Below are 12,143 nucleotides of genomic sequence, written 5' to 3'. Positions count from 1 at the left end.
AAGAAGTGCATATTAGCTATAGGGAAACTGTCCATGTAGCAACAAAGCCAGAGAGGAGCGAGAGCTGTGCGTTCATTCAGTGCAGGGCATTTAAGACGACTTGACCGAAGATTACACTACGCCTGTGTCCACTCGACTCCACTAATGAATCCGCCTGAGACAGACTTTGCTTGTTAAGTAATTGTCCGTGTGAGCATTGTTGTCCTGTAAAGAAAGTACAGTAAGGGTGTGCAATTGTCATGCATTTTATAATCCATCACTCGGCTGATAGCTGCCTTGGAAAAACTCTGTCTTTCTTTCATTTCTCCACACAGAGAGATTATCCACAGAGGACCGGCTCATCGGGATCGCCTAACCTTGGTAAGCATGACGGCTGTCCATGTGCAGAAGTACCCTTTTGGAATCCGAGAGGCACCTATTTGCGGACCCATGGGGGAGCGGAGCTCCACCGGAAACACAAAACCTTCTTCTTCGTTTTGTTTTACTGGCGGCGATCACCCAGCGTTTCTTCTTAGTTTTGTTTTACTGGCGGCGATCACCCAGCGGTGAATAATAAAGACACAGTTTCCGCCGGCTATGGTGCTAGTAGACAGTAAAATAAGTCAGTTTGTTAAGGGTCCCAATGGCCAGGACGGTGGTAAAAAGTAGATGTTGAGGTAGAAGATGAATGACGCAACAAAGCTTTGTGTAGGCCTACATCTTCCGAAATACGTCTCTTTAATTCACAATTATCACAAGTAGGTCAATCACATACAAATATAAACGCTTATAAATAAAACACAAAAAGTGCCACCACATTAAAATAAACAACTCATTTTAAAATGTGGGGAGTGAAAGACATTAACGTCTGACACATAAGGTGACAGTTTCCATTGTAGATCCTGATTGATTTATTACCAGATCCCTTGTCCTCTAGTGATCACAGTTTTAATTATTATATAATTTCTATATTCATATTAGGCTATTTAATGAGGGCGTTGTGGCATTGACACTCTTTCTTCAGTCGGAGCTGCAGCGTAAAGTGAAAACAAACTCAGAGTGGGCCAAATCACCTATCCAGCAGGTTAGACCCACGGCGTATGTTGCCGCAGTAAACCAGCTACCTGAAATAGGCCCCTGTTCACTTGGCCGCCAGTAGAATAAAAAGAAGAAGAAGGTAGCGTATTTCCAGTGGAGCAGGTTTCGTGTTTCCGGTGGAGCTCCGCTCCCCCATGGGTCTGCAAATAGGCATTCTTGGGAAATCCCGCCGACCACATTATCTTTGAATGGGGGGAGGGCTGCATTGATGGATGGGAAGTTGTCAAGTCCCCATGGGTCAAATTAAAAAGCTGGTTCTCTGGCCTCTCTGGTGGTTTGAAAGGATTAAAACCTCATGATATTGAAAGCATTCTATTTCTTTCTCTTACCCCTTGTGTGTTTGTGTGGTTCACAAATACAATATGAATTGTAGAACAATTCATATTGTATTTTATCTCTTTTCACCTCTATTCTCCAACTTGTATTTCTTCTATAATTTGGACTATGTATTTCCTCATTATTCTTAACATTTCGACTTTATTCTTTAAGTGCGTAATGAAAAAAAACCCCGTCGTCCTCTCATTTTCTTTTCTATCCCGTAGCCCAATCCTCTTCTGTGTAGAGGGGAAGATTGGCTGCCCTCCGACAGGGCAAGGTGATGATTAGCAATTGTTAAAAAAAAAGTAATTTGATTTACCTCTGGTTCGATTCTTGTCAAAGCAAGGATAGATGATTTAACTTTGTTGTTGGGGTTGTAACAATAGAGGATGTCAGATTCTTTACAAAAAGGTTAGATTTCATTTGAATTGTTAAGTTGACGAGCCTCTGAATAAATGTGCAGGTCCTTTTTCATGCAGTTGCCTCAGCAATGGCTATCAAACCCACAGGAGCCATTAGCGGCTGCAGCAGCATCGGCTTAAATTAATCTCCGGTAGCGGTTGTTTTTCTCCTCTGAACAGCTGGAGTCTTGTCAGCCACACCTGATTCTTCCTCACGTCCTGCTCTGGTCAATCAGAAGCTTGTGCAGGGGGCCCATTTAAAAAGGAGAGCAGGGAGAAAAGTTAAATAATTGAGAAAGTGCGAGAAAAACTTAAGGGTGTACGTCACTCCAGAAGTTGCTAGGGGTGACCAGACATCAAAGGATCCGGGGGCCATCACCTATAAAAACCAGGCTTTGTGCTTTCCTCTGCAACTCCTCTTGTATACTTCCGCGAAGGCGCACCCCCTAATTACTTGTGGATTCAAATCTACTGATAACTGCGACAGAGAGTATTGAACCTTGCCACTCACCCTAGTTTGAGATATTTGACCATGAAGCTAGCTGTTAGCAAAGGGACTCGCCGAACCCCAGAGGCCTCCAACTGTCACTCGGGGGTCACTAAACCTTCCTCCTCCTCTTCCTCCCCATCTCCCTCCGTCTCCTCGCGGGGTCCGTCCGAACGCGTAGATGTCCGAGTGCTGATTCACCGCCACCTTCGCATCTTCCGATCTCTACATCGATCTTGGCTGAAGAAATACTGGGGTGGACTCGGGCGGGGGTCGAACAAGCAACCGCGGGCCTCCTCGTCCTTATTCTCCTCCTCCTCTTCTTCTCTTCTCCACTGGTCATCTTCTCCTTTCTCTCGCTCCTCTCCTCCTTTCTTCTCGCGTTCCTCCTCCGTGTCCTCCCGTTTCCTGCGTTCACTGGGCTCTGGTCTTTCCTCCCCAGTGCTGAAGGAGAGGACCAGAGAGCGGGAGCAGTCGGCCTCCTCGTGGCAGACCCTGGATGGCCACGCAAGCTTCCTCAGCTCCCCAGGCATGACCGTTAGCCCGTGGGGACCTAGCTCTCAGCTGACCACCACCAGCTCCGCCTCAACCCTTCTTGCCTCCAGCCTCGGCCACAGCTTCCGTCACAATAACAGCTCAGCGTGAGTAGCTCTGCTTTTTGCACGTTACATCTTTTAAAGACCTCCACAAGACGGTATTTTCCATGTGCAGAAGAGTTTTTTTTTCTTTTCTTTAAAAAAAAACATTTTCCCTGAATGACACTATTCAAAAACAGCAATTTAAAAAAAAAAATCTGGAAAGCTATAATTCTGTTGATGTTTGCAGAATCGGCTTTATGTTAATACGGGATATTTTTAGATTTGGTGCTGCTGAAAATACTGTTTTTCTTTATGCCCATTTTAAGATGTGTATTTATAGTTGATATATCAAGTTATGCTGTCTTTTCTAATAGACCAGAGTCTAGAGGGCTCTCAATAGTGGACTACTTTCCTGCTGCATTGCTAAGGAAAAATTGTGTGGGGAGATGGGAAAGTAGTGGGGAAGGAGAGACATAACGGCCCCCACACACATCCTACCTCTACTGCGCGTCTACCTCGCGTCTGCGTCTGACTTTTTGTCACAGACTGTGAAATCAACGTAGAGCGAGCACACATCCAACCTCAGACGCACTGCTGAGGCGCGTCGGAGCCACGTCTGCAGCGACGCTCCCCTTTACCTCAGGAGGCTCGCCTATTTTTTTTCTGAGAGCAGCGCGTCTCTCTCGCGTCTCTGTGCTTTAACTGATAGAGAAATACTCTGCTGACAGTCATACCAGCAGCATTCACTCTAGTTACACGTTTACCCGGTGTGTTTATTTCAAAATAAAACATCCCTCAGTCGTATACGCGAATAATCCCTTTATTTCACGATTTAATTGTGCAATCAAAATCCGAGGGATTTAAAACCTAATTTTCAATTAGTTCTGGCATTTCATTTTTGGATAAATGACACATATAGAGATCCAATATAGTGAAGAAATAAAAAAGATCATGATGAGCGCAACAGTTTTCCGTTGCTCTATCTGTGTCTACGGCCTTCTTCTTCCCCGACCACACCCCCCTCTCTCTCTCCCGTATAAATCAGTAAAGTGATTTTTGAAATACTCTGCTGAGAGTCATATTGACTTCATACTGGCAGCTTTCGCTGTAGTTTCACCATTTCCTGGTGTGTCCCCTTCAAAATAAAACTTCCAACAAGCGAAAATATGGCAAAAATAAAATTAAAAAAAATGGCAATGGGGCGCACGGATTACTGTCCAGACTCAATATAAATCATATGCATCATAGATGACATGAAATAACTTCATTTTTAATGGGAATTATCTATGAAAACTCTATGTAGAAAGATAGGGCTTTTAGAAGCAGCAGCTGCTGAGACGTTGCATGTGTGTCCGAGAAAAGTCAGAGAGAGGCAGCAGTAAGGTAACGCGACGCGCTCCAGAGGTAGACGCAGGATGTGTGTGGGGGCCGTCAGGCATAGGGGAAGACTTAAAAAGGAGCAGAAGACAAGAGAATCCTAGATTAGCAGCAAAAAAAAAAAGTGGACTGCCTTGGTTCCTCTTCTGTGTCCACTTTTATGTCACTGTCACTGCTGTATAGACATGTAAATGCACATTGTTGACTCCTGAGATGATTCAGGCTACCAGTGGCTAGTTGGATCAAGTGGTATCAGAGTCAGCATGTATGCCAACTTGGACCTGTGGTTGTCGTCCCTCAGATCCCTCCCTGGGGAGATGGATGAGACCGACGCTCTCCGCTCCAAACGCTGCAATGAAGACGCCATTTCCCTCGCTCCCTCCACCACCGAGTCCATCATCGTGGAAGGTGAGTTGACTAACTGATTGGAACTTGAAAATTGTTATAATGTCTTCAGGGAGTTTTACTTAAAAACCAGGGAGGAGACAGCGTGGCATGTGTTTTGTGGAGTGAGGAGTGACCTCACCCTTTTTTCATTAAGCTGTAGTGTGTGGGAGAGAGGGGGAGAGACACGCTAACTTGGTGCTAGCTTGCCACAATATAAAGGGCATTAAAGGCATTACCTTTTTCACCCAGCTGCCCTGTTACAGGGTTTTCTTTTTTATACACACACTCAGGGGCAGGGTTGACCTAAATTCTTATTTTTCCTCAGTGTTGCTTCACAGTATGTTAAGAAGATTTGACTATATTCTAATTGATCCTAATAATAGCATGCAGCACAATGTTGTAGTTACTATCTTGTGCATACTTTAAACTTTATTGGAACTAAGTGAACTGATATCAATACATACATTTACTTAGTTTTTTCCATATTTTGGTGGGTAAAGATAAGATTTTTAAAAGTTTGGGACTAACAAGGAAAGTATGAATTTATGTTGTTGTTGGGTGGCACTTACTATCACTATTACACTATTACTATTACTATTACTGTCACTATATCAAGTCTAAAGGCTCTTGCACACTTAGTCCGTATTTTTCACCCAAAATTGTTACACGTTAAAAAATAAATACGAGCTCATTATTGTGTCAATAACGTGAACACACTGCCCCGGTAAAATGTGTCAAGTTTTCGGAACAATGCAATTATAACAAATATACGGACTCAGTGTAGACAATTTGGCACTGAACTATTCTTTATATATACAGTATATATATATATATATATATATATATATATATATATATATATATATATATATATATATATATATATATATATATATATATATATATATATATATATATATATATATATATATATATATATATATATATATATATATATATATATATATATATATATATATATATATTATTACACTGTTGTTGTGTCAAAGTGTTTAATGCCTCTGTCCCTCTACTCAGATGCTCACTATACTGCAATGCGTGCTGATCTGGAGTCTGATGCTCAGGACCTGGAGGCAGAATCATGGAGTTCAGCAGTTGACCAGCAGCATGTGAAGAAGCACCCTAAAGAAACTGTTAAGAGACAGGATGTGATATATGGTAAGAATGATTTCTTAGGCCCTGTTCACACCTGTAAATGTCAACTGTCACATGGGTGAACGGGTATTTCATTGATTGGACAGTTTGGTTGGGGAACATCTAAAAGAGAATCTGACAGTAACTTCAAAGTACACTACTGATTGAGCGATGCACTGTAACAAACCTTTAAACAGGCCCACAATGCAACCCAAACACGAAATTGGATAAAAGGCTAAATACAACTTTTTTCCCCATACATAATAGTACTCACAAGTTCCATTTTAGTTTTAGGATTATACTAAGGAACAGTTTTAGTGTATTGGTGTATTTACAAGGAAAAAATATGAGGAAAACATGTTGTGGAAGGTTTGAGCGGCATAAAGCACCAATTGTGAGCCACTCTATTGTATTGCCAGGCATGACACATGCACGTGCTTTACATAGAGGAACATAACCAGGTCACTTTATGTCATTGTACAGAGCTGATGCAGACGGAAATGCACCATGTGCGAACACTGAAGATAATGCTGCGTGTGTACGTGCGGGAGTTGAAGGAGAACCTCCAGATGGACTCGGGCAGGCTGGACTGTCTCTTCCCCCGCTTGGAACACCTCCTAGAGCTGCACACGCACTTCCTGTTTCGTCTCAAAGAGCGACAGCGGGAAAACCTTGTCTCGCCCAATGAGAGGAACTACACCATCAATAGAGTGGCAGACATTTTGATCACACAGGTGGGGAGGAGATACACAGCCAACGAGAACACACATACTGTACATACTGCCTAGCATTGATTTCTTGATACATTTGCATATTGTGCATGCTTGCACGTGCACAATATGCACGGTGCAGTATGTAATAGGTACTAGGACATCAAACATAATCTGCCTAAAACAGTGAGGAGAGCTTCCTGGGTTACAGTTTTCTTTGTTCTCCAGTTCTCGGGTGAAATAGGAGAGAGGATGAAGGACAGCTATGGAGATTTCTGCAGTCACCACACTGAGGCTGTCAGCTACTACAAAGACCAGCTGCATAACAACAAGAAGTTCCAAAACCTCATACGGGTAAAAAGCATTTGCATTTTTGGAATTAAGTTTTAATCCACAGTATCTATGCTCTAGAGTATATAAAATCCCCTTGCATTCCAATAAATTCTAAAATAAAAGTTTCCTTTTCTTCTTCTCAGAAAATCAACAACCTGTCCATTGTGCGGCGGTTAGGAGTGAGCGAGTGTATTCTGTTGGTGACACAACGCATTACCAAGTATCCAGTGCTGGTGGAGCGCATTCTTCACAACACTGAAGGTGCAATCAGAAAATTAATCATTTTCTTTAATGCAAAATAATTATTTTGCCCTTTTTAAGGCTAAATAATGCACACTCACTGAAGAGAGTACCACCCCTATATCTCATGAGCAATTACTTCACTGATCATGGTTTCATTTAGCTGTATCTATAAATATATATGTTTTTTTTTCTCTCTCTCTAGCGGGTACAGAGGAGCATGAGGATCTGACTCGGGTGCTGGGTCTGATTAAAGGCACCATCGTTCAGGTTGATGCGCTGGTTAATCTCCACGAAAAGAACTCTCGACTCCGGGACATACACAACAAGATGGAGCCAAAGGCGCTGGGGAAATTCAAAGATGGCCGAGTGTTTCGTAGGGAGGACCTGGCACAGGGCAGGAGGCAGATGCTGCATGAGAGCACGGTGAACTGGAAAGCTGCTTCTGGCAGGCTCAAAGGTATGATATGGCACTATAAAACAAGATATTGTACTACTGATCTATTATCTATATATATCTTGTTCCTATAATCAATAGTGTGTCATTCTAGTTCTTTACAAGGTCCTTAAATTAATTAACGTTCAAAAAGACATTAGCTTATTTCAAATGTGTCTATTGTCTTACACTTTCTTTACAAGCCGAAGTATTAAGGTGTCATTTTTGTCCTTCCAGATACTCTTGCAGTGCTCCTGTCAGATGTGTTGCTTTTGCTACAAGAGAAGGATCAGAGATATATATTTGCTACAGTGGTGAGTGATTTAACTGAAGTTTCCTGTCAGTATGACACTTAACAATTACTGTAATACGCGTGTATTGTGCAGTAAAATGTGAGAGGGAGCCGAATTTATGACAGCACGGTAATAAATGTCATTCATGTCATCAAATTGCACTAATTTTACTACTACCCCTGATCAAAATCTTGTCTCCTTCCATTTCTTTATTTTCCTTTTGGTATTGTCATCCACCCAGGATAACAAGCCGTCAGTCATCTCCCTTCAGAAGCTGATTGTCAGGGAAGTGGCCCATGAGGAGAAGGCCATGTTTCTCATCTGTGCCTCCTCCAATGAGCCGGAGATGTACGAGATCCACACCACCTCCAAGGACGAGCGAAACAGTTGGATGTCACACATTCGGCAAGCCGTGGAAAGGTAGCTTCATTCACACAGAGAATAACACAAACTTGTTAATTTCTATTTTTCCACATCTTTTCTTATATTTTGGAAAGAAAAGATATGAAAAAAAAATAAAACGTATAGGAATCATACACACTTTGCCTGCTGTGTCTCCTCACCTCTAATGGCTTCTGTCCTGACCTCCTTTTAGTTGCCCACACACAGAGGAGAGGCTTTTCAGCGAGGAGGAAGAGGCAAGTGCATCCAGGTTCAAAGAATTTCAAGGTAAGTTCAGAACAAAAATCTATCATGTATAGTAGGCCACAAGGGGGTGCTCAGGTATAATTTTAACAATACAATTGTAGACGTATTATTCACATTTCAACTTAGTTTTTATCCACATTACATATCAGTATCTCAAAACTGGCCTTGGAGAAAAAGCTGTTTATGACACCCATTCAAATGTAGATTTAATAAAGGTAATGGGTTGCTGTAGAGATGCACAAGAAGCGAGTATGTGACAAAACCTGCATCTCTTATCTATTTTCTTCAGAAATGATTAATTTTTTAATGTTTCCCATTGTAGACAGGCTGACCCAGAAGGATGCAGTGATCGTCCAGGCTCTTACAGAGAAGCTCCAGCTGTTTGCGGACATGGCAGAGACTGTGGCAGGTCTAGAGGACACGGCTTCACGCTCCAGACTTCTGCTTCGAGGAGATGCCTCAGACCTCCAGCAGGGGGAGGCCCTGCTCAAAGGAGCCATCACTGAGGGTAGGAGAGTGCTGCATGAAATGTGAACCTGCTTTAGGCAACCATGGCTTTCTCTGCCTTAAATGTCCATCTCTCTTGACTTTAGTGGAGAACCTTCAGAACCTGCTGCAGTCCGGAGTCAGGGAGGAGTCTCCTACCTCGCGATTGGAGGAAGATAACGGCTCTGGGGTCCTGCCTAGGCGAGCAGATACCTTTGGGGGCTATGACAGCAGCCCCACCATCCTCAGTAAGAGTGAGTCCAGCACAGTCCATGATGCCCTAAGGAAGTCTACTATCTAATGGATGCAAAAGTTGTATTTCAGTGGCCTTTTCATGATATTATCAAATTATGAATTCTAAATAAATTTGACACATATTTTGCAAAGATTGTTCAGTTGATTCCTTGAATTGCTTTATTTGCTGAATGTATGTGTATTATTATTATTATTATTATTATTATTATTATTATTATTATTATTATTATTATTATTATTATTATTATTATTATTATTATTATTATTCTAACAACGCACTTATTGGCAACAAAGCCAGCATGCCTAACAACAAAACAAAAGATTTCCAGACAGCCAGAGATACAGCTTTGCATGTATATGTGTGTTTCTGTGCAATGTTTTGTGATTGTCTATATATTTCTTGTATGGAGTTTGTTTGATTACTTGTGTCTTTGTGTGTGTGTGTGTGTGTGTGTGTGTGTTTATCACTGTCTCCTTTTCTGTGTGTGTCGTTGTTGATGTGTCTGCGCCAGATGGCAGTGTGAAGAAGAACTATTCTAGCGAGTCCAGAAACAGAGACCGAAGCCAAAGAGCCAGTTCTGACCCTATGCTGAAAGACCTCTGTGGCAGGCACACCCTGGAGCAGACGGTAGGGGCTCAACACGCACGCGCACGTGCACGCACACACACACACATACACACGCACAGTATATCTTGGGATGATACACAGTGCTATTTCCTGTAAATACTAACAAGTCAACTGGGAAGTTTCCATGCCCTGATTTACTGTAATATTCATTTGTGAAGAAATATATGTATCATCATCATTTTGCCAGTATATCAAGCTCATTGAGAACCATCAGGCAGACAAAATATAAGGATATGTTCCTGAGGATACCTGATTTTCAGGACTGTGAAAACAATTTGGGTTCCTACAAAAATATTTAAAGTTATTTAATTTTTGATGTATAATTTATACTAAACTAGAGCAAGAATAAATCAGTCATTTTTCAAAGACTTAAACGTATTTGGCTAATATATATGTTAAGCTACTCGGCTCTCAGATTTTAAACATCATTTGCCATACAGTTATAGTTTTGCCTTTTCTCAACTGGAATGGAAAATGTCAAGCTTTAATCAAAGTCATTAAATCACAAATTTCAAATGTTCCAAATGCCTTGACAACTTCTACATTGTTATGTATTTTATATGTTGTATAGCAGTGCTGAACAGGACTGGCAGTGTGTTGTTTGGGTGATGTTATTTCAGTGGCATGACTTGCTGTGTATCTGCCTGTTGTTGCTCAGGTTGATGAGAGCTGCTGCTCTCCTGCCAGATGGAATCGCATCTGGTCCAACTCCTTCCCCGAGGCTGAGGTAAACTCTCCCTCCCTAATCCGTCACCTTGTGATACAGGTTATTGCTGGAGTTTTGATATTCATAGCGATGCCTGCTCAACTGAAAATGTGAAAGTAGAATTGTCGTATTGTTTTAGTGATGCTGTTGTTTATCTGATTATCACAAACCTGCCTGTGTCTCTCCATTCTAGTTCTTTGACAGAGTGCTGATGCTCTCCCAAAGGCTCTACAGTCTGCAGGTAAAACTGTCCCATCCATTGTCTATGGAACTATTCACAAAGGCAGTCAGTGAAAGAAATCGGTCTAATTGAGGCAATGGCAAACTATTCTGTACTTTTGCACATTAAAGGTGTGGTCAGCGATCCTGGAGAGTGCTTGCTGACAAAATCACTTTATGTCAGAATCAGTTAATAACTGCTCACGATCCATACTGTGTGGTAACTGAAAAAACTGGTGTCAATACACAACCTAGGCTCTCTAAACTGTTATGTAAACAAAGGATATGTAAACAAAGGGAGCCCACCATAACTAGCAACATGACTATTTACAGAGCCTAGGCTGTGGATTGTGAGGAGATATTCACTGATTTTGACTGAAAAAGTGACTTTCACAACATCCACTCTCCAGAATCACCATCTCTCCCTTTTAATTGTAAAATGTATTGGGTGTTTGCAGTTAAGTTAGTTAATTATAAAGTATGTAGTGACTCTCCGTTTATAAAATTCAAATATATTCCCTAATGACCTAAAGTTGTTTTCCTCCAGGCCATCGTATCGCAGCAGGACAGTCACATTGAGCTGCAGCGGGCCTCGCTGACAGAGCGGGCCTCGCTGCCCGGCCGACACAGAGGCAACGTGCTGCTGGAGCAGGAGAAACAGCGCACCCTGGCCCTGCAGAGAGAAGAGCTGGCTAGCTTCCACAAGCTGCAGTCTCAGCACCGGCAGGAGCAGCATCGCTGGGAGAGGGAGAGGGAGAGGCACCGCCAGCAAGTGGAGGCCACAGAGGCACGGCTCCGGCAAAGAGAGGACGAGTGCAAACGACTGGAGGTGCAGTAGAAAAAAGCGACAACATAACTAATTATTTAATTGGCGAGCTTGCAGTTCAACAAGTACAAGAGGAAAAGGATATAGGCGTAGTCGTGGATGGTCCCCTTGAATTCCACAAACACATTTCTGGAAAAGTTAAAGCGACATCTATGATTGCAATGATTAATAGAACTTTTCAAAATCTATGTAGAGAAATATTCTTACCATTCTATAAATCTCTGGTGAGATCACGTAAATAATTTGCTAGTTCAGGAAAATGTTAATACATTTCCAAGTGCTCTGTCCTAAACCTACGGGCTGAGGAACAGATTGCAATGGAGAAAGATGAATCTCATGAACCTTCCAACTTTGCTTTATATGTGAGTTCATGGTTCAATTGTTCTCATTTGTAAACTAAAGAAATTAACTCAGGGTTTCCCCCAGAAAAGTTGTTAGGCATCGCGGAAAGTATCTTTTTTTTCTACATGTTAGAGTTTCATGCATTCTTAACACCAAAGATTCTGATATTAACAGTAGGCGAAAAACAACAAACTTCACTATGCCTGGCATGGTAGGGGGATCAAGTTAGGCATGGTGGGCC

General features: G+C 42.0%; 1 protein-coding gene across 1 annotated transcript in view; it reads left to right on the top strand.

Moving 5' to 3' along the window:
- arhgef18b (rho/rac guanine nucleotide exchange factor (GEF) 18b) overlaps positions 1–12,143 on the top strand; it is a gene marked incomplete at its 5' end in the record, with an annotated part of 46,817 nt that overhangs the window by 21,561 nt on the left and 13,113 nt on the right. The window contains 17 exons of the mRNA XM_080032022.1: positions 315–360; positions 2,726–2,924; positions 4,540–4,646; positions 5,664–5,804; positions 6,264–6,514; positions 6,719–6,844; positions 6,967–7,084; positions 7,269–7,523; positions 7,737–7,813; positions 8,034–8,212; positions 8,388–8,461; positions 8,763–8,948; positions 9,034–9,180; positions 9,694–9,809; positions 10,468–10,536; positions 10,709–10,756; positions 11,282–11,563. Of these exons, the coding sequence (XP_079888148.1) occupies positions 315–360; positions 2,726–2,924; positions 4,540–4,646; positions 5,664–5,804; positions 6,264–6,514; positions 6,719–6,844; positions 6,967–7,084; positions 7,269–7,523; positions 7,737–7,813; positions 8,034–8,212; positions 8,388–8,461; positions 8,763–8,948; positions 9,034–9,180; positions 9,694–9,809; positions 10,468–10,536; positions 10,709–10,756; positions 11,282–11,563 (2,421 nt within the window). The remainder of the gene's footprint in view (positions 1–314; positions 361–2,725; positions 2,925–4,539; positions 4,647–5,663; positions 5,805–6,263; positions 6,515–6,718; positions 6,845–6,966; positions 7,085–7,268; positions 7,524–7,736; positions 7,814–8,033; positions 8,213–8,387; positions 8,462–8,762; positions 8,949–9,033; positions 9,181–9,693; positions 9,810–10,467; positions 10,537–10,708; positions 10,757–11,281; positions 11,564–12,143) is intronic.

Source organism: Ammodytes marinus (assembly GCF_949987685.1).
Source record: "Ammodytes marinus genome assembly, chromosome: 8".
Lineage (NCBI taxonomy): Eukaryota > Metazoa > Chordata > Actinopteri > Uranoscopiformes > Ammodytidae > Ammodytes > Ammodytes marinus.
This window is presented reverse-complemented; position numbering and strand designations above follow the sequence as displayed.